Source organism: Hipposideros armiger, unplaced genomic scaffold (genome assembly GCF_001890085.2).
Source record: "Hipposideros armiger isolate ML-2016 unplaced genomic scaffold, ASM189008v1 scaffold_102, whole genome shotgun sequence".
Lineage (NCBI taxonomy): Eukaryota > Metazoa > Chordata > Mammalia > Chiroptera > Hipposideridae > Hipposideros > Hipposideros armiger.
The window spans coordinates 2,941,707-2,962,733 of NW_017731452.1; the positions used below are offsets into that span (position 1 = coordinate 2,941,707).

The 21,027-nt window shown below is 39.4% G+C and overlaps 2 protein-coding genes across 6 annotated transcripts in view; both read left to right on the plus strand.

Annotated features, from left to right (window-relative positions):
• TMEM170A (transmembrane protein 170A) overlaps positions 1-6,687 on the plus strand; it is a 15,547-nt gene extending 8,860 nt beyond the window's left edge. For 2 of the 3 annotated variants that reach the window (XM_019646482.1, XM_019646484.1), the window contains exons 2-4: positions 718-888; positions 3,418-6,027; positions 6,088-6,687. In XM_019646482.1, the coding sequence (XP_019502027.1) occupies positions 718-888; positions 3,418-3,548 (302 nt within the window). In that variant the 3' untranslated portion in view covers positions 3,549-6,027; positions 6,088-6,687. The remainder of the gene's footprint in view (positions 1-717; positions 889-3,417; positions 6,028-6,087) is intronic. The other variant, XM_019646483.1, reaches the window with a different exon arrangement.
• A 7,321-nt stretch (positions 6,688-14,008) lies between these two features.
• Positions 14,009-21,027, plus strand: part of CFDP1 (chromatin remodeling protein CFDP1) — a 112,589-nt gene continuing 105,570 nt past the window's right edge. Inside the window, exon 1 of one of the 3 annotated variants that reach the window (XM_019646450.1) lies at positions 14,009-14,237. In XM_019646450.1, the coding sequence (XP_019501995.1) occupies positions 14,174-14,237 (64 nt within the window). In that variant the 5' untranslated portion in view covers positions 14,009-14,173. Of the gene's footprint in view, positions 14,238-14,355; positions 14,693-21,027 lie in introns of those variants that run through there. The other 2 variants (XM_019646448.1, XM_019646449.1) reach the window with 2 other exon arrangements.

A 21,027-nucleotide genomic window follows, 5' to 3' on the forward strand; every position in this document is an offset into this window, starting at 1 on the left:
CAACCCACTGCAGCAGGGGCTGCAGCCTACGCCGTCGCCTCACGGCAGCCCAGCTCCAGGTTGAGCTGTTGTTCAGCATCTTAGCTGTAGAGGGCAGTATCACTGGCCCTCATATGTGGGATCCGAACCAGGGTCCTCTGGTGTCCCAAGCCAGCTCTTAACCAACGCGCCACTCGCCGGGCCCAGCATTTCCATTTTAGAAGACTGAATAATCAAAAAGCCAGGAAAGGTCAACAGGCATTGCTTACATGGTACCGTATCAGTGAACTTAGGGTTGTGCTTCTTATGGGAGGGAAGTGATTTAGGGCAATTTTCAAATCTGGGTGAACCGTCTTTTTCAATGTTTTGGGGTAGAGGTCGCTAGTCAGGAGCTGGCCAACTTTTTCTGTAAAGGGCCAGATAGTAATTATTTTAGGCTCTAGGCAATGTGGTCCCTGTCACTCGTTTCAGCTCTTCACTTGTAGCTTGAAAGTAACCATAGACAAGACTTAAATGAATGGATATGGCCGTGTTCCAATAAGACTTGATGTACAAAAACAGGTGGTGGTCATAGGTTGCTGATCCCTCTAACACCATCAATATTTGGATATTTAACTAATGAACTTACATTGCAACTGAATGGAATACGAAATAACTGGGTATAATAATGACTACCCCCTTTGTAAGGACTGCGCTGGGAAAGACTGACTTGCGACCTTTGTTTGCTTCCCCTTGTAGAGATGTGGTATGGTGTGTTCCTGTGGGCACTGGTGTCCTCTCTCTTCTTTCATGTCCCCGCTGGATTACTGGCCCTCTTCACCCTCAGACATCACAAATATGGTAGGTTCATGTCTGTAAGCATCCTGTTGATGGGCATCGTGGGACCAATTACTGCTGGAATCTTGACAAGTATGTTAGACATTAAAATACCGGTCAAAATATTTCATGTGACTAGTCAGTTAATTTCAGTACTCATTCTAGAAACATATCTGAGTGGGATGAAGAAATACAGAGAGGCCTTTAACCACAGGTCCCTTTTATTTATGTATTGTTTTTTATCCTCTCCCCCAGTACCCCATTATGTGGCTAACATCTTTGACTTTCTGAGTCAGATTTTTTTCTCACTGGCTTCAGGGAAGCCATGTTAAGCTTTGTGAAATAGGGTCACTCGCACCAGAAAGATACTTGTATGTTTGGAAGCTGCTGCTCCTTTCTCATTAGCTGTGACGTGACTGATGGCATCGCAAAATGGTTGATGTATTACTGCCACTTGTTCAGGTGTGGTTCCTCTTGGATCATTTTTTTTCCCTCTCAGGACTTCCTAAATAAGAATTAGAGACGGGGGTTGTCACTTCAAGGGGTAAAAAGTATAGCTAGTGCACTGTGTTGTACAGCTGAAACTAATTTTTTAAAATGTGTATTTCACAATAAAAAAAAGAATTAGAGTAACATTCTTCTTATAAATTTTGTTACCTGTTTTTTTTTTCCTTGGCTTTTGCTCATGTCACAGGGATGAGAATAAGTTTAAATCATTGTTAAGTTCATAATTAAATATAAATAACATGTATATTTTATATAAATTAAAAAATATAAGAAAGCAAAAATAATTCTCCATCGCCACACCCCTAAATGATAACCACAGTTGGTATTTTGGTATATGCTTTCAGACTTTTTTCCAGGTATACATGTAAACACAAATATATTCTTAAAAATAGAAACATAATATTCCTACTAATTTGTAACTTTATTTTTTCCCTGTGAATTTAAACCTTGAGATTCAAGCAGAAATCTCCCTCTGTCTTTGACTTGAAGGTTTTTGGGGGGACAGAGTGGCCTCGTTTCTCTGTTTTCTTGATGATGCAACTGTTGTGATAACTTGAGCAGAAGGTCGGTTTTCTCCTATCTGCATTGAGGAGTTTCCATAACTAACCTTATACAATATTTTTAACTATATCACCTACTACTATCTTTAGAGACCTTCTCCAGTTTCCTTACTGGATTACTGGCTCTTAAGACCTGTTTCAGATTCTCATCGGTAAAATAGGGATAATACTCATGCTGTGTGGTGATTAAATGAAATAATATGCATATAAAGTATTTAACATAATACCTAACACATAGTAATCATGCAGTAAGTGCCACATTGATTTCTATCTTTAAGACTCTAGTGCATTGAGTCTGTTCCCTTCCCATTTTGCTGCCTCTTCTGTAAGCTTTTTCCTTTCTTCCCTTCTTCATCATCCAAATCCCACTTAGGGCCCAGTTCAAGTTCTTTCCACTTCCTTCTTCCCAGCCCACTTTTTTTTGGAGATGCATTATAAAGGGGCTGAATGAAACATGCTCCTCTCAGATATTAGTAACACAGTATGTGTGCTTTGCCCCTGGAGGTGGGCATTTCAAAGTCACAAGCATTTTACTTGTCACAAAGTAACAAGTGTTAGTTATATTGTTCTTTCTTAAAATATGTTCATATATCTTCACATCACATTTACAAAATGTGTAGACATTTGTTTGAGACACTGTATATTGTGTTGCACCCTTCACAATCTATCTCATGCTTGTGCTTTCTGTCTTGTGTCCCCCAACTAGATTCTGTGTACTATGAGAACAGGGATCACAGCTTATAAAACATGGAAGTACATACATATTTGAATGAATGCACACACACTGTGACCAAACTAATGTTTTCTTTCCAAACTAATGAAATCCTGACTTTCTTGGTACAAAGCTGAGTTCCTGTAGCAATTCAGAGGGGTTCCTGGGTAGATACAGACATTTGTGTTTGTTTAATCAATTCCTAGGAAGTTATAATGACTAACATAATAAGAACAATCAGTGGTCGGGGAACAGAAAGGAATCCCGGAGTGTCTCTCCCCTTACGCCTGTTGAATTAACAGCAACTTGGTAGGCTTAGCGCCCTCCTCTCCTCCCTCCTCCATCCATTTCTTGAAGGGAACTCTGAGGATAGTAGAAGGTGGAGTGGGAATTCCCCGTGGCTTCTCCTGAAATATGTCTTGCTCAGCCTCACACAGATTCTTTGTCATTTATTGCCAAGGATTTATTAGGTACCTGTTAAATGCATGGGGAATAAGGAGATGTTTTTGAGTTTGTAATCAGGTCCTGTGGAAATTACAATCTTTGTGATTTGAGTTATGACTTGCAGGTGATTTTTATTCAGTATATCTAGGAGACTCTCAATTTTAAGGAATCACTTTTTAACAACTAAAGCCACGTATCAGTGATTTGCAAATCATATAAGGAATACTGAAAACCTAGAGTAGTAAGCAAAGAGATAGGGAACACAACATATTTCTATAATATTTAAATTTTAATGTAAACAATCTGGAACATTCTACTTATAATAGAATTCTAAGTGCTATATTTTCCTGACTATATTAACCTTGATTTTTTTTTTTTAACACATAAATTTTTGGACAGGTGCAGCAATTGCTGGAGTGTACCGAGCAGCAGGAAAGCAAATGATACCATTTGAAGCCCTCACCTTGGGCACTGGACAGACGTTTTGTGTAGTGGTGGTCTCTTTTTTACGGGTTTTAGCGACTCTATAGCATATACCCTTATGCTAGGATGGTGAACCGAAGTTTTATAGAATCCTCAAAAAGAACACAATAAGAAATGTAGTATTTTCTTAGTTCTTCAAATGGAAGCAGCTTGGATAAAAAAATATGTGAAGAACACCATCTCAGCCCTTTCCTCAATATGAAGCTCCAGGAATTGAAGATCTTTTTGGATTCCTATTGTTCTCAACCAAAACAAATCAAGTTTTATTTTGTTTGACAGTTAATTTAAGCAATATTAGAGGTGCACCTTTACCCAAAGCCAAGTCAACAGTGCTTCTGGGTTAGCAGCCTTCACACTGAAATTTACAATATGTTGTGAGAAAATGCATTGTTGCCTATTTCAGAGAAACTATGGAAAATATTGGTTTATTTCTGAGCAGAGTATACTGTACTAAAATCTTCTTTGATCTACTCTTGGTTAAAATTTGGCAGACTCTTCTTTTGCTACATCGTCATGATAGTAAGTGCCAAGTAGGTTTTGGCTGAGTATTGTATAGCTTTGAGAACAAATTTGGTAAAAATAACAGGAAAAAAATACTTATAACACAAGCAGTGATTTTTATTCCACTGTTAAAAAAAATAGAGATAACTACTGAATGATGTGACGTTTTATGGATAACTATCTTGACCTCTGATTATTTAATATGTTTTAAGAGATGTGAATTTGTTTTTTTGTACATTTTAACAAAATAAGCTAGCTAATTGTGCCGGTTTTTTTTTTTTCCTCCAGAATTCCAGTATCACCTTTCCTATCACTTTTATTCTATTAATTTTATTTAGTGTAATTGGAAACACCCTATTAAATAGCTCTAGTTGAAAATTTTAAGCCCAGATGGGTTAGGATACTCTTTTGACATTGAGGCACACACACAAATATACTTTAAACATACAGTTTTTCTTAATGACTTTGGTTTATTACTTTCTCTTGAAAAATTGTAGCAGTGTCGCTTCAAGTAGAGTTAGTGCTTGTTGTTTTTTTTTAGCATTAATAGTTACTTATCTTCTTAGTTACCTAGTGGTGGGTCTTCAGCCCATTTTTACAGTATTGGGTGTTACTCTCAGAAAGTGCCTAAGGTTTAATTTTCAGATATGCCTTCCACTGTGCCATTTTCATTTTCCTTCAAGAGAAATTTTGTCCTTAAAGAGAAATATCAAGAGTTTTTTTTAACCCAATTTTAGCTTTAAATTTTTCTTCTAATGCCTAACTTTCTTTTTCATTAAAAGGCCTGAAAACTGTGACCTTCAAAACAGAAAAGATTGTAAAAACTAAGTATCTGAGTTGATCCTTACCACCTAAACTGTTTTATTTGGAATACAGTCAATGTTGTTCTTGTCTGTTCTCAAAATGGTTTCTGGTAATTAAGTCTAACATTTTAAAGGAAAGTTTTCATTGTGAGAGTAAAGTTGACAGCCCATGAGGTCATACACACAGGAATGTATCCATTCCATTTAAAGCAGGATGCACTTTGGATTCTGATTAAAAATAGCCAAGAGGATCAATTTACCAGGGGTAGTCAAAGAGAAAAAGTACAAAGGGATCCAAAAGTGAGCTGGACATTTTGTTTTAACCAATAGGCCTTTAGATCACTTAACAAAATCACAGTGACATAAACTCAGACGAGGTGGAAAATTACGAGTAGGAATGCAGGCAAACGTCCTTACAAATAAATACCCCACCAAGATTACTCTCCAATGCTCTAATCTTTCTTTCAAGTAAATTTTAAGTCTTTAAAGACTTTTTCAGTTCAAGGAGCTGTGATTTTGAAAAGTAGCCCTTCAGTTTAAGAAATTTGGGGGTGTTGTATCCTTTATTATAAGAAATAATTTTAATCATCTCTATTGAAGGATGCCTCTTAGTGTTTGTTCTCACCTAAATAAAACATTCTCTTGGATAGAATTTCACAAATTGAACATGTGGGCCCCTTCCGTGAATACTAATTTTTGAACATATTGATCTGTGATTGAAATCTTTGGTTATTTATCTTTAGAGCCAAGACACAAACATTAATGAATTTTGAAAGGTGTCTTCTGTTTCCGTCTGTTTGTCGTTTGCTATGTTTTGACTCTCCACTCTTTTTAAAAACTTCAAATGTAAAATATGTCTTCAAATTATTGAATGTTTCATCCATCCCAGTATGTGAACATTCTCCTGTGAATAAATGTATATATACTTTATGTAGATTGAGCTTTGTAGCTTGAAATTTTTTCAGGAAGAAACTGTTTGAATGATAATGCCTATTCCTCCTCATTTTTGTTTTTTTGGCTTTTTAAAATCTCTCATGTCAAATACACAGTTATTTGGGGTTGATTACTCAGATGAAAAAATATATGCATTTGTGTTGAACGTTTTATTTTACCAAAAATTTTGAGAATTTTTTGCTGACATCTGGCTTTCTTAGAGACATATGCAACCACCCCATCCCCAAATTGTGTGTCCACTTTTCCTTTTTTTTTTAATGCAGGGAAGGTAGTCAGCCCATCCCCAAATTGTGTGTCCACTTTTCCTTTTTTTTTTAATGCAGGGAAGGTAGTCAGCCCTCAACCATAAAAACTGATTTTTGGATTCTTTAAAATGGGGGCTTGAGGGTAAAGGCATTTCATGAAAACTAAAGTCCATATACAAAGGTGTAATGAATATTCCAAGAGAAACACATCTCTTGGTGCTATTAACTCATTTTTGCAGCAAAACATTACTTCTTAGGAAATGTCTAAACTAGTGAGGAAAAGTTCATTTAAACCTTTCCTTATGTTTTTTAAGTTTTTAAATTGTATGTTGGCTTTTGATTCCGGTGTCCCTTCTGACTGCTCTGGTTTGAATTAAGTTAGTATTACAACTGCAGTGCATATAACCTTCCCTACAAAACCGTTTCCTGGAATGTGAAGCCCTCGTGCCATTAGCTATCCACACACAGAAAGTTTTATGTACCTGCATTTCTTTGTTGTGCACTCCATTAGGCTGGTTGTGACTAGAATCAGCTTAACTTTTTGTATTAAATTATTTGACTAACTGCTACAGTCAAAATGATCAAATCTTTGTATGATAGAAAATTATTTAAATTTTATTTTTCTACTGACATTTCTAATTCTGGTATAAATGTTTATCAATAAAGAATTACTTTCAATTCTGTGAACTTGAACTGTCACTTTTTTTAAGATTTTTTTTTTAATTGGGGGAGGGGAACAGCATTGGGGAATCAAGGAAGGAGAACAGACAAGTTGCTGTCCTTTTGTTCTGTCTAGTGAAGGACGTCACTTCACTGGCCCATGTTGCTATTATGATCACTGCACTCTTCCCGGCTGAGGGCTCTTCCCAGCTGAGGTAGTTGCTTGCCAGCCATTGGACGGCCGCTCACGGTGGCTCATGGCAGCTCACACGGGCTGCTGGCCACTCACACTGGCTGCCAGTTACTCACTGTAGCTCATGGCAGCCCACTGCAGCAAGGGCTGCAGCCTACGCCATTGCTGGCCACTCGGCAGCCCAGCTCCAGGTTGAGTTGTGGTTCAGCATCTTAGCTGTAGAGGGCGCAGTGTCACTGTCCTTCATGTGGGATCCGAACCGGGGCCCTGCTGCTCAGAGCTGGCATCCCAAGCCAACTCTTAACCAACACGCCACTCGGCCGGCCCCCTGGAACTGTCACTTCTTTTTCAGTGGCCAATGAGTTTCATCTTTTGTAATAGGGTTGTCTGACTTAAGTGTTTTTTTTTTAATAACAACATATGTGTTTAACTATTTCTTTTATGTTCAACTTCTTACTAATTTACCTTAAAATTCTTGTTCAAAGATGTGATTAAACTGTACTTACATGTGAACTTGAGTCTTATTAACTCCATGTTGTGGGCAATATATTAACTGTCAACAAGCTTTTGTATGATTACACACTGCAATGGTAGCCAGCTGATACAGTGTGTGATAATTTTATTATTGCAGTGGTAAGTCCACGTGAAGAAAGTCTCCAGGGTTGGTTTAGTACACTCTGTGACATCATAAATCTTTTTCTGCTCTGCTATTTTCGGCAAATTGGAGTGTCCAATTTGGGTAGCTTACCCCATGGTCACAAGATAACTACTGCAGTCCCAGGAATTGCAGGCAGAGATAACAATGTCTGGCAGGAGAATGCCCATCTATTCTCTTTTTTTTTTTTAACTGAAGTATATACAGTAAAGTGCACAGATGTTATATAGCTTGATGAATTTTTATGTATTTATACACCTGTATGACTACCACTTAGATCAAGATACAAATGTTTCATGCACCCCGGAAGATACATGCAGAGTTCGGCCACAAGCCCCCACATTGTATGTATCCAAGACCCAACAGAGGAAGAACTTTTCTTTAAATTTTCAAAAAGGTAATAGCCCAAGATTGGACAGTGGTAGGAGCCTATGGCAGATGAGGCGCTAAAGGTGCTCATTTTGGACGGGAGAACCTTGTAAATTATTGCCAAAACAACATGGTAATAATGAACCAGGAATCTTGTAGGGAGTTGTGGGGATTTGTACTGTGGCCAGCTGGAGACCCCTGTCTAAAGCCATTCCTTAGTTCCAGCTGATTTCTACTTTGTGGGCTTATGAGCCCAGTGTTGCCAAATTCTCCAGTTTTCAAGGGAAGTTGCAAATCTGATTATTTGGAACCTCTCCATTTTTTTAAGTTCATGTAACTTAATGTAAATTCATATAAAATCATTTCAGGTCAAACTTTATATGCCTTTAACGTAGATTTGGCCTGCCAACCAATTTTTTACCTCTTACTAAACTACCTGACACAATAGAAAATAGCTCTTCTCCTGGTTACCCTTCATGTTAGAAACTTTGGTTGTGAATTTGAACAAATGTATGGAGTGCCAATGAGCTGTAAAGAGGAGCATGGCAGAAATACTGGGTTGTCGGAAAAGTCATGACACATGTTTGCGACAGATGGCGCTAGTTCCTTTTTGGAAGTACTAGGGTCATTCACACGTATTTTATTGCTATGTCATTTGACAGCTGACAGTTTTAGCTTCATTCTTTAAAAAAAATTGAGTGATTTGGTTGAGTTTTGGTGATTTTACAACAAATTGAAGATGGAAGACCAAACTGCATTTTTGCCATATTTTACTGTTTTACTTCTACAAAGAGAAGAATGCGCGTCAAGCTTGTGAAAAGTTGCATAAAGTTTATGGTGACAATTCTCTACAAGAATGTCAGTGCCAATGGTGGTTCACGAAATTCCATGCTGGTGATTTTGATCTCAACGATGCTCCTCAGTCAGAGAGGCCCACTGAGGTTGATGATGACAAAGGCATTGATTGAGTCAAACCCACGTTGCACGACACGAGAGATTGCAGAAACATTGAACATCCATCATTCAAGCGTTCACGACCACCTGAAGAAGCTGGGATACGTAAGCAAGCTCGATATTTGGGTTCCGCATGAACTCAAAGAAGTTCATTTGACAGCGCTTATGAACATCTGCAATATGCTCATTAAACGTGAGGAAAACGATCCTTTTTTGAAGTGACTGATAACTGGTGATGAGAAGTGGATTGTTTACAACAATGTGGTGCACAAACAGTCTTGGTCCTGACGTGATGATTCGCCTCAAACGACACTGAAAGCAGATATTCATCAGAGGAAGGTTATGTTCTCAGTGTGGTGGAATTTTAAAGGTTTCGTGTTTTTCGAGCTCCTTCCAAGGAACCAATCAATTTGAATGTGTACTGTTAGCAATTGGACAGTTGGAACAAATCCATCAGCCAGAAACGTCCAGAGCTTGTCAATTGTAAAGGAGTTGTGTTCCATTGTGACAATGCGAGACCACACACAAGTTTGATCACCTGTCAAAAATGATTGGAGCTTGGATGGGATGTGTTGCCACACCCACCATACTTGCCTAACCTTGCGCCATCAGACTTCCATTTGTTTCGCTTTCTTCAAAACTCCTTGCGTGGTATAATGTTCAGTTCAGTTCAGATGAAGCTGTAAATCAGCACCTTGTTCAGTTTTTCGCAAATAAAGACAGGTCCTTGTATGAACGAGGAATTATGAAGCTCACTGAAAGATGGCAAAAGGTTATCGAACGGGCAATATATCATTGATTGATTTTTGTTCTTTATATAAATAAATGACCTTTGAAAAACATAGACAAAATACGTCATGACTTTTCTGACAACCCAGTAGGATGATGCTGGAGGAGTCTGCTGGAGAACTCCAATGTATTCTTTTTCCCAGACTCAGTGATGAGGCAAACGACTATATCCCAGTTTGTCACACTGTCCAAGGAAAGTGAAGACAATAAACTCCCAAATACTGGGTCTGAATTTCATTTCTATTTTTCTATTACTCTCTCACAAGAAAAATCTGCTGAAATGGATCATAGACCTAAATGTAAGAACTTAAACTATAAAACTCTTAGAAGAAAAGAGTAAGTTTTGTGCTCTTGGGTTAGTCAAAGCTTTCTTAGATACAATCCCAAAAGCACAAGGAACAGGAGACAAAAATAGATAAATAGTTCACCAAAATTAAAATCTATGCTTCAAAGGATGCCATCAAGAAAGTGAAAAACCACCACACAGAATAGAAGGAAATATTTTCAAGTGATATATAAGAGATTGGTATGTACAATATATAAAGAACTCTTACAACTTAATTTTAAAAAATAGCCCAATTTTAAAATGGGCAAAAGATCTGAATAGACATTTCTCCAAAGAACATATACCATGGCCAATAAAACATGAGAAGAGGCTTACCATCATGGAAGTGCAAATTGAAACTACAATGATATGCCACTTCATAACCACTAGGGTGGTTATAATAAAAAAGAGTGTTGACAAGGGTATGGAGAAATTGGAACCCTCATACACTGCTGGTGAGAATATAAAATGGTGCGGCTGCTTTGGGAAACCGTTTGGCAGTTCCTCCAAAGATAAACACAGTTACTAGGTATATACCTAAGAGAAATGAACTTTGAAAATGTACTAAGTGAAAGAAGATAGTGACAAAAGACCACATGTTATATAATTCTATTTATATGAAATGTCCAGAAGAGGCAAATCTGTAGAGACAGAAAGGTTAGCCTGAGGCTGGGGATTGAGGAGAAATGGGGAGTAACTGCTAATGGGTAAAAGTTTCCTTTTTGGGGTGACACGAACGTTCCAAAATTGATTGTGGTGATGATTGCACATGTATTGAATTGTGCACTTTAAATGGGTAACATTTATGGTGAATTATGTTTCAGTTCAGCTGTTTTAATTTAAAAGTTTGCTGGCATAGAGCCACTGTAATGTCCTTTTAATCATAGACATGTTTCACCTATTCCTTGATTTAGATAACTCTAGGACTGGGTGACACTGACCCAGTCTAGTCCAGAGTATTTTCAGCTGAAAAAAACCTAAACCTGAACAACTAGGATGTTAGTTGTTGATGTCTCATCTGCACTTGCTTCTGATTACTGCCTCTTATAATCGGATTACAATTAAACACATTTTTTAATCTGATAAAATGATAACAATTATATATGGTTATACTTCCATATGGACTAACTGAAAGAAGGATTCATGTAGATGTTATCTGAATTCTAGAATACAGTCAATTCTTGTTGTTCACAGTAGTTACATCTATAAAGTCACCACACACAATTAGTGAATACTGAACCACTGTTAGGGGAATACAGGGTTGGGTTCCTGCGAGTCTCTGGTCACAACATTTTTTTTAAAGATTTTATTGGGGAATTGGGGGAGGAGAACAGTATTGGGGAATTGAGGAAGAGGAACAGCCAAGTTGTTGTCCTTCAATCTTAGTTGTGGAGGGCACAGCAAGCTCAGCTCCAAGTCCAATCACCATCCTGCTGTGTGGTCACAACACGTTTTATGTGTGTTTCTGTTCAAAGACACCTTATTTAATATATCTTTCTTACAAATAATTATATGCAGTATTTCTTCATAATGAAACAATATTTCATTTATGGCACTTTTGTGTAATGTACTCTATAATACAGAGATCGTATTACTTTCACTCTTAGCCTCAGTCACACATGTACAGTACAGATAGAGTACACACAGTAAACAGAATAACTTACTATACAATATTCACATACAGTAAGCATATAGTACTGTGAACATTTACTGCATATAGTAATGCAAATAAAGTCCTGAGAAATTAAAGATTAAGCATTTAAAGTCGGATACAAACTAACTAAAATCTTACTGTCAATGGTGCTGAAGGATGTGTGATGGTGCAGTGCAGAGTGTAGTTAAACCTCTCCACCTTGGCGTGCCCCATGAGAACCATGGGAGAGCTTGGTGAAAGTTACCCAGCAGAAGGGCAAGAGGGTGGCATGTCAACATCTGGCAGTTCAACATCAGGAGTTTGGCTCTCATGACTTTTTGACGGAGTTGGCAATTTTCCCTCCCAAACTGGCTTGAAATGTTGCATCAACCTTGTCTGTTTGGCTTTTTGCCTCAAATCTTTAACAATCTCAGCATAAGGGGCAAACACACTGCAGGTGAGGCATTTAAATTTGAGGCTGCTCTCAAGCACAGGGTCACACTCTCCCATATCATTGAAAATTTTTTCCAAGACAGAATTCCATTCTGATATTTTGGCAATTGTAAGAGGGACAATTCTTGGAGTCTTGGGCTGACTTTCACTGCCAACCTCATCATTGCTGACTCCAATCCCTTGTTTTGCCCTCTCATCCAGGTCTTCATTGATGGGTTCTACTGCTTTCTCTGCCAAAATTTCCTCCACATCTTCCTTCATACCGTCAAGACCTTCTCCACTTATTTGACATGCTATATGCATTATGTTTTGACACTGTTTTTTATACTTTCTGTAACACCTTCAAAGCCATCGAAACTTTCCACACAGTTCGGCCAAACATTTTTCCAACAGCTATTGATAGTAGCCTGCTTGATGCTGTTCCAGGCTGTGCCAACATAATAAATAACGTTGCCTATGGTGACTGACTGACTTCCAATAGTCCATCATGGTGGTTTCCTTGTTGGCCTTGAGAGACTTGAAAGCATTGCTATAAAGCTCCCTGGTATAGTGTGCTTTGAAAGCTTTTATTATGCCCTGATTAAGGGTTTGGATGAGAGGTGTAGTATTTGGGAGCATGAAAAGAACTTCTACGTTGGGGTGGGCATTTTGGAGTTTTTCACAGCAATGGACTGAGGCATTATCCAAAATTAATAAAACATTGAAGGCAAGGTTTCTGCCCTGGAGATAGCATTCAATTCTGGTATGAAGAAATTGTGGAACCGTTGGATGTCATCCATGGCTTTCTGTTCTATCTCTAATGGACGGGCATATGGTTCATGATTTTCCCTTTAAGTGCTTGTGGATCTTGAGCTTTGTACACCATTAGAAGTTTGCACTTAAAGTCGCCCTTGTCATTGGCACACAGTAGCAAGGGTATATAGTCTTGGAGTGATTTAAAGACAGGAGCTCTGGAGGCCATATGCGTTATATGGGTTCATTTGCCAACGTCCTTGTAAAATAAGCCGGTCTCATTGGCATTGAAAACCTGCTCTTCCACATATCCCTTTTCCTGTATAACACTTAGCAAGTATTTTTTAAATTCTTCTGCAGCCTCCTGGTCTGCAGAACGTGCCTCACCTATAAGTTTAATATTTTTCACACCATATCGCATCTTGAACCAAGCAAGCCAGCCAGCACTGGTCAAGAAGGGTTTAACATTTTTCCGACCCTAGGTAACATGACGGTAAATTTCTCTGGCTTTCGCCTCACAACAATGCTGCCCATCACACCTTTTTTATCTGTTGTCTCATGAATCCACATGAAGCCGCTTTTCCATCTTTTCCATAGCTTCCTCACGCACTATAGATGTTACTTGAGCACTTTCCGGAGCAAGCCTCACTTACAGATTGACGAATTTCCTTTTCCTTTTTCTTGATGTAACTCACGGCCAACAGCACTACAACTCATGCCTGAACGAAGCTTATCTAACACAGGTATTTTCTCCATAAGGCACATCACAGCCTTCTTGCGCTTAGGAACATTAGGCAGCACTTCACCACTACGCTTGGGGGTCATATTAAACAGCAAAATCGCTATAAAAAGCACAAAAATGCAAAACATGTGGCACTAGGTTGCGAAAAGTATCTTTATACACAGCATGAGAACTGAAGCAAAAAAAGCTGATCGTCTGCCTCGCTCAATCTCAACTGGTAAAATGCACTTTTGGTTGACTTAAAATTTTCTCTCTGCGCACGTTCATGAATAACCCCAGAAAGCACCGCGAATATTGATTTTGGGGTTACAATAAATTTTAGCATGTAAGCGATTTAGCATGTAATCCCATAAACATGCAATTTTGTTTAAGCACATTTACTAAATTAAAGAAGCTATTGTAGCTAGCTCCGAAGACTACAAGTCCCAGCATGCACTGCTTCAGCACGGTGCTAGGTCAATCGCCACAGTAGCGGCAAGCCCAGGCACTGGCCCGGAAGTATCGCGTTTCCATCGTGTAACACTCTCTGCGCATGTGCACACGCTGCGGCGCCCCGCCTCAGCCGCCGCCGACCCCAGTACATCTTTATGGTCTTTCCCCAGGGCTTTGCGTTGCGGGCAGCCACTCCGGTCCTCTGACTTGGTCCGCCCTGTGAGGCAGTAACATGGAGGAATTCGACTCCGAAGACTTCTCCAGCTCGGAGGAGGACGAGGACTACGTGCCTTCCGGTAAGCGATTCCGTCTGAGGAGAGAGGCGGCTTGCCCCGCCCCGCGCCCCACGTGAGACGCTCTTGGCTTGGCGTGCGTGAACCCACTGGCCCTGGTGGCCCTGTGGCGCGGGTGTCGAGCATTGCCGCCCCCTCGCCTCCCTTCCCGAGTCTTGCGGCCCCTGTGACCCAAGACCTGTGCACGGGGACATCTTACGCAGCCGCTCCCGGGGGCCTGACTTCAGCCGCCGCCCCCTCTCAGAGCGCTGAAACCCGCGCGTGAACGCGGCCCTGCTTTTCTGGCGGAGGTGGGCGGTCGTTTCCTGACCACACCAATGCTGAAATAGTCTGAAAAGCACTCCGAGCGTTGGAAGTTATCGTCAGACCTTCCATCCTGAGGGAATTGCTCGCTAGCATCACGTCCAAGATAGATGGTTAGAAAGTTCACAAGATCATGCCTTGTGCCTCTTTGCAACGTATGTACCCATTGCTCCCTTCTCAGAACTTTTGTATTGTACAGGCATTTCAGATAGAGCAGGGCAAAAATCTTGTCACCCAAACAAGCGTATCCCTTCCGCCATCCTGTGCCTTCCCCAGACTTGTCATATTAAAAGTACCCATCCAATCGCTCATTTAGAAAACAAACTCCCCTAGTAATCACCCTAATTCTCTCTCTTGGTCCAAGGGATCAGTTGGACCAAAAGTTTTGTCGTGTCCCTGGAGAATTCCTTTCTGACCGCTCGCTCACCAACCTCACTGCTACTGAACTACCATGATCCTTCACTAGGATTCATTCGTCAAAGCTTCCCCGCTGGTTTCCCTGATTCCATTCTTGTCCACCAGCATTGGTCCTAACTTAACGGGCCAGAGATCTTTTTTTTACGTGGGTTTGCACAGTATGTTTCAGTCCCCACGTGACGACTTCTTTATATCCTTAGTTGTAAGACTTCTGTTTAGCTAGACTCCAGGTGGTTCTCCAGGTTGATCTATAATTTAGTTGTAATTTTGATGTGGTCTTGGGAGGAGGCAAGCACAGCATTTATCTCCACCATCTTGACCAGAACGCTCAGTGATTATTTGAAAACTAGTTTTCATTTTAGTCAGTGTTACGCATATACATACTTAAAAGTAGTCAAATATTTCTGAAAGGCTTGTTTTGAAACCAAGCAGTGCCCATATCATCCCTTATCCCTATCAACCCTCCCTGGCAGCAAAATTTTTCCACTTTTAAATTTAAAAAAATTTGTTATTTCTATTGTCTGTTGACTTAACCAACGCATGGTAGGTCTCATTTTATGTAATACCCCTTACCTCATGTCCCTTACTCCCAACACACACACCCTTCCACCTTCAGGCCCTCCACACTCCCCAGCCTGCCATTGTTTTCTGTCGAATTTTGGTTAAATTAGTAGTCAGTGTGTTGACATAAGAAATGTGCAAACCTGTAGATAATTTTTATGAGTTTATTTGAGCTAAACTGATGGCACATGCGGGGGTGGGGGTGGGGGGGCACGATCTCAAATGCTCCAGAGAATAAGTTTGCAGTTTCTTTTATGCATCTGAGATTAAGGAGGGAACCTAAAGAAGATTACATGATGGTGGGAGAAAGCAAGGCCGGGTCAGATTACAGGATCAGATTACAGGGCAGTTAAGGTTCTGTGCTTTATTTAAACTCTTGAGGGTGGTCCACTTTAGGAGGAGGGGTCTGAAAGAGGGCATTGCAAAGGTGTGTTAACCTAGATGCACAAAGACAATGGATGGGGCTTGCTTAAGGCAAAGATAATCCTTTTACTAAAGAAGTTATATGCCTGGGGTGTTTCCCCCCCACACCCCTGAGTTAATAATGTCATTTTGTTGTTGTTGCTTAGTCTATGTACTTTCACTAATTTGACCCTAAGATTTGTAATTGAATGAAAAGGGGTACTATGGAAAGTAACCTCACTGGGTGATCTGATCATAAACTCTTACTGAGCAGGTAGGTAGTCATGCCCCACGCATATAACTTCTTAGTGAAAGGTTTTAAACCAGCCCTGTTCATTGTTCTTGTGCCTCTAGATTAACAAGCCTTTGAAATACCACAAGTAATAACCCTTGAAGGGGTTATAAAGCCTCAAGAGAGCACATACTCTTGCTAACTACCCTGTAATCTGACCCCTGCCTTGCTTTCTCCAGTCTTCCTTATGTTCCCTCCTTAATTTCAAATTCATAATGGAAGTTGCAAAATTTATTCTTGGGAGTATTTGAGATCTTGCTACTGGCATTGTCATCAGTTTGGCTCAAACACTGATAAAAATTTTCTGCAGGTTTGGACATTTCTTATGTTGACATTTACTTGACGTAGTCAGCAGGATTCCAAAGAAGCCCACCCAGGACCACCCTGCCTGGACCCGGTGCTAGGTACAAGCAGGGGCCCATTGTGCCCCACCAGCTCCCCACTTCGCATCAGGTGACTTGGGTGAGTCTCAGAATTCCAAGCCTCCTTGCTTTAAGTAGCAGACCATGAATTTATTTGAGCTGTTCTTCGAAAATCCTCAAGGTGGATAAGGTTGAGCTAACCCAGGGAAAAGAAAAAAAATGGGTTGCTGCTTTTAATTTTGGCTTTTTACTTAGAATCTGAACAAAATCTTTGCTGGTTAAATGAGAGACTGAACTCTCTTTAGCTCTGAAGAGGAAAGGACACTTGCTTCCCCAACCAGAATAGCCAAATGGGGTGATGATAGTTCTGATCCATAAATCCAGGGTGGCAGAGATGGGTACCAGGAGTTGTCCAGTGTGGTAGCCCTGGGGAGAAGGGCAGGGTGCCCTGGAAGGGTTCACCCTGAAAGAGGGGCCCATGCTTTGGAAAGCATTGTGATTCTGGGGCACCTGGTAAGCTCTTGCTTGCCCTTGCTCTGGTATTCTTAGGTGACTACAAATCTTTGTGGGGTTGCCCTAGGAAATATTTTCTATAGGGCGTAAAGCAGTCCTAAGCGGTACCCACTGCATTTGGCTTGCCAGGAGACATGCATTTAAAGGCTGGTTTTCTCTAGAAGTTTGTTCTGACTCTACATATCTCAAAATTAACATGGGAAATCCTGCCTCACAGGCCAACAAGGGCCATCACAGTCAGCCTCCCATTTGTAACTGAGATGGCCAACGTGAGGATCCTTTGATACTTCTAAATTAATTTTCACGTGCACAATTAGAAAAAGCTGGCTGTAAAATTAGACAGAAAGAATGGAAAACATTTAGTTGGTCTCTCAAAGCTTTAACAAGAGGATTTAGATAAATAGATCAATCGTGATTCCATTTAGGTGTCAACCCAATTCTTGGCAGTATTAAAAATGCCTGTCCTTTTTTAAAAGGAGGAAGGTATTTTGGAACTTGACTTGTCAAGGACAGATATGAATTATAAAAGGCCTCCAAAACAAAATTTGGATCCAACTGTTCTGTTTTTGTATGTCTATATATGTACATTATAAATGTGAGATAATTTTCTACCTCCGGATGGTATTGTTAAAATTAATATAAAGGCAAGTGCTTGTAAAGATTGGGTATTCTAAAATTCTCAGAAATATAGAAACTAACTCAAATGTTTTTCACGTTCACATGATTTGAGATTAATCCTTAGTAAATAAAAGTTAAAGTTGATTGTTTTAAGTAAAACAGACATGTCTTTATGTTGCTTGGGTTTTACAGAAGTAAGTCCATATTAATAATCAACTTTTATGTCTGAAAAATGTTTCTAGAGGTTATGAAATGTCCAAGCTAAAGAAGGCTAATTGCTTACTTCTTCGTTTTCATTAGATATTGAGGTTTTAAGGGTTAAAATCTCTATAATGTAGGACTACCTTTGTGGTGTTCCAGAAGGGCTCCTGGAACACCTCAAAAGATTTGGAATTGCATAGGAAGCATTGTAAAATAAGTGATGAAAAACTTCTAGAGCATATCGGATGGGTAAACAATGGTAGTAAGTTAAACGGATAGATGGTGCTATGGGAAACCCAAGATGGCTGCCTGGTTCTTCCCTGCTCCCTGGCAAACCCCTTTTTTTGTTTTGTTTTTGCATCCTTCATGCATCACAGTATATTTAAGCTGGACTTAGATGAAGGAATTTATGAGCTGACATTATTGAAAGGAGACGTCTTACATTATTGCCAAGGATTGATAGAGTTGCTTCAAGAAAATGCCAAGTTGATAACCGCTTCCTTTCACAAGGACCTCTCAGGAGCCGACAGCTTTAAAGATCATTGCCTGCCACCTGGAGATTTTGTTTACTGGAAGGGACATCAAATAAAAGACACTCTCCAACCTCATTGGAAGGGACTTTGTCAGGCGCCTAACCTCGAATGGACATCTACCCATCTGCAGACATCAAAGACTCCTTGAGGACAAGAAGCTGCTGACATCAGAGGTAGACAGCTATCCCAAGACATCGACAAGGCCTGTACACCTGAGGATTGATATTGAACTCAGAATCCATTTTGTTTGTCCTTACCTGCTATGATATTAGTCAATAATATCAATAGTTACATTGTTCTTTGGGTTTGTCTATGTAGTCCAGTTGTTTATGATTACTGAATATATATAAGATAACTGCTAATACTATTTTCATGGCTTATATAATACTAGATGCCAAATACAGAAAAATGAGACAGAAGGCAAAATTTGGATCATGATAGTTCACAGGATAAAAATGATCCAGAATGTTTTTTTCTCAATGAAGGCCATAAGACCTGACTGCCTTCTAGTTACCTGCCCCTGCTATTTTGGGAAAATTCAGCCTCAATTCAGATCCAGTGGTTACGGTATTGTCCCATCCCCAGTGGTCAACAAGACCATGTTGATATTGAGGCTTGAATGAGCCTGTGAGACCACAGTATCTGACCAAAAGTTTGGTAACCACTGCATCTTTCCGATTGATTTATGACCAAAATGGAGAACTGTGGATTTAAAAAAAAGGGGTTCTATGGATGTAACCTCACAGAGTGATCTGATCATAAATTTCTAACTGAGCAGGTCGTGGTGGGTAGTCATGCCCCTAGCCTATAACTTTGGTGAAAAGCTTTAAGCCAGCCCTGCCCATTGTTCTTGTGCATACTTTTGAAATACCACAAGTAATACTCCTTGAAGGGGTTAGCACTCAAGAGAGCACATAATCTTGTTAATCCCTTGGATACCAATGTATTTGAAAACAATTTTGGCATGTGAAACAGATTTAATTTTTTGGTACTTGGAGTAATGTAAAAGCAGCAGATTTTATGTAAAAATTCTTTTATTTCTAAAAAAGTCAGTGACATACATAGTATTGAGATGACTTCAGGTAATTAGAATTGCAAAGCAAAAATAAATAAGTAAAACAAACACAAAACTAAAATAAATTCAAGGTATAACAAAAAGCAAATTACTAATAGTTATGTTATTTGTCAAAGCAAGTAGGTAAATGCAGTGGCACTTAGCATTGTTTGCCCTGCCAGGTAGTCTCTTTCCTAATTTTTTTTTTTTTTTTTAGCTGAGCCATCCTGCCACCTGTTGGCAGCTAAGCTTGGGCTGGGCATCGAACCACTGTTTCTCAGAACTCGCACTCTTGAGCACACTCTTAACCAACTGAGCCACTCAGCCAGCCCTTCTCTTTCCTAATTTTATGTTTATAACAAACATAGCACCTTTTTGTAGGGCGTTGCTTGGACTCAGTTGACGGAATAGTCTCAGGAAAGTGTGCCCAATTTTTCACCTGCAAACGAACAGGTGTATCGCTATTTGAAGGACATCCACGACAATTATAATTTGGCAATGACACTTGCTCCAATAATTGTTCAGCAATAGCTAGACGAAAACAAACAGTGCCTGTCTTGGTTGTGCAGTTGATTTTAGAATATAAAACGTGCATTATGAAAGGCTATGTCTATTAGATAAAAAGACATTTTCTTATATCCCTTTACACATTGTCTCATAACAGGGAAGCCGCTAGCATTTGATCCTGTTTATCAACGCCTCCCATACCTTTATTATACTCAAGCACACATGCTGGTTTTATAATATTTTCTATATCGCCACCTTGCTTTTTTCTCTTTTTGCCTTTGTCTATCAAGTCAGTATTTGAATGTTTCATGCTAAGTATGTGAACATCTTTTTTATCTTTCCATTTCAAAGCCAATAAACTGTGACTGGGTAAAGTTTTGACTGCTCCTTTTTTCAACAACTACTCTAAAATGAACAAGAATGTACATGTTAAATATTGTTTTAAATTGAACGACGAGTTAGACTCGTCATCTTGTGCTTAGGCAAAGCAAGTGCATGATGAGTCTCAATCATCAAATGTACCCAAGTGGTTAACTATCCTGTAATCTAATCCCTGCCTTGCTTTCTTCAATCTTCTTTTTGTCACCTCCTTAATTTCAAATGCATCCAGGAAATTGCAAAACTGTTATTCTCGTTTGAGATCATGCTCCCCGGCGGCATATGTTGTCTGACTCTAAACTCTTATAAAAATTATCCAGTTTTGGATATTTCTTATCCTGACAGCTCTCAGAATTGTCTAAATCATCTTCCAAGATATTTAGATTCATTAGATAATCTTTCACGTTTTTCTTGAAAGTCCATCTTTGCTTTCTGACCTGCTCCAATTTGGCTTGATTTTACCAGTTTTAAATGTAGTACCTTCCACCTCATCACTATGCTGGGTGCTTCCTTTATCTCCCTTCTCTGTCGGATTCCCTGTTTCTTGGGTCCCATGTTGTCTTCTTTCTTGGTACATCCCACCAAAATGAGAATAAATCATCAAATAACTTCTGGATGAATAGTAGAAACTTTATTTATTTATTTATTTATT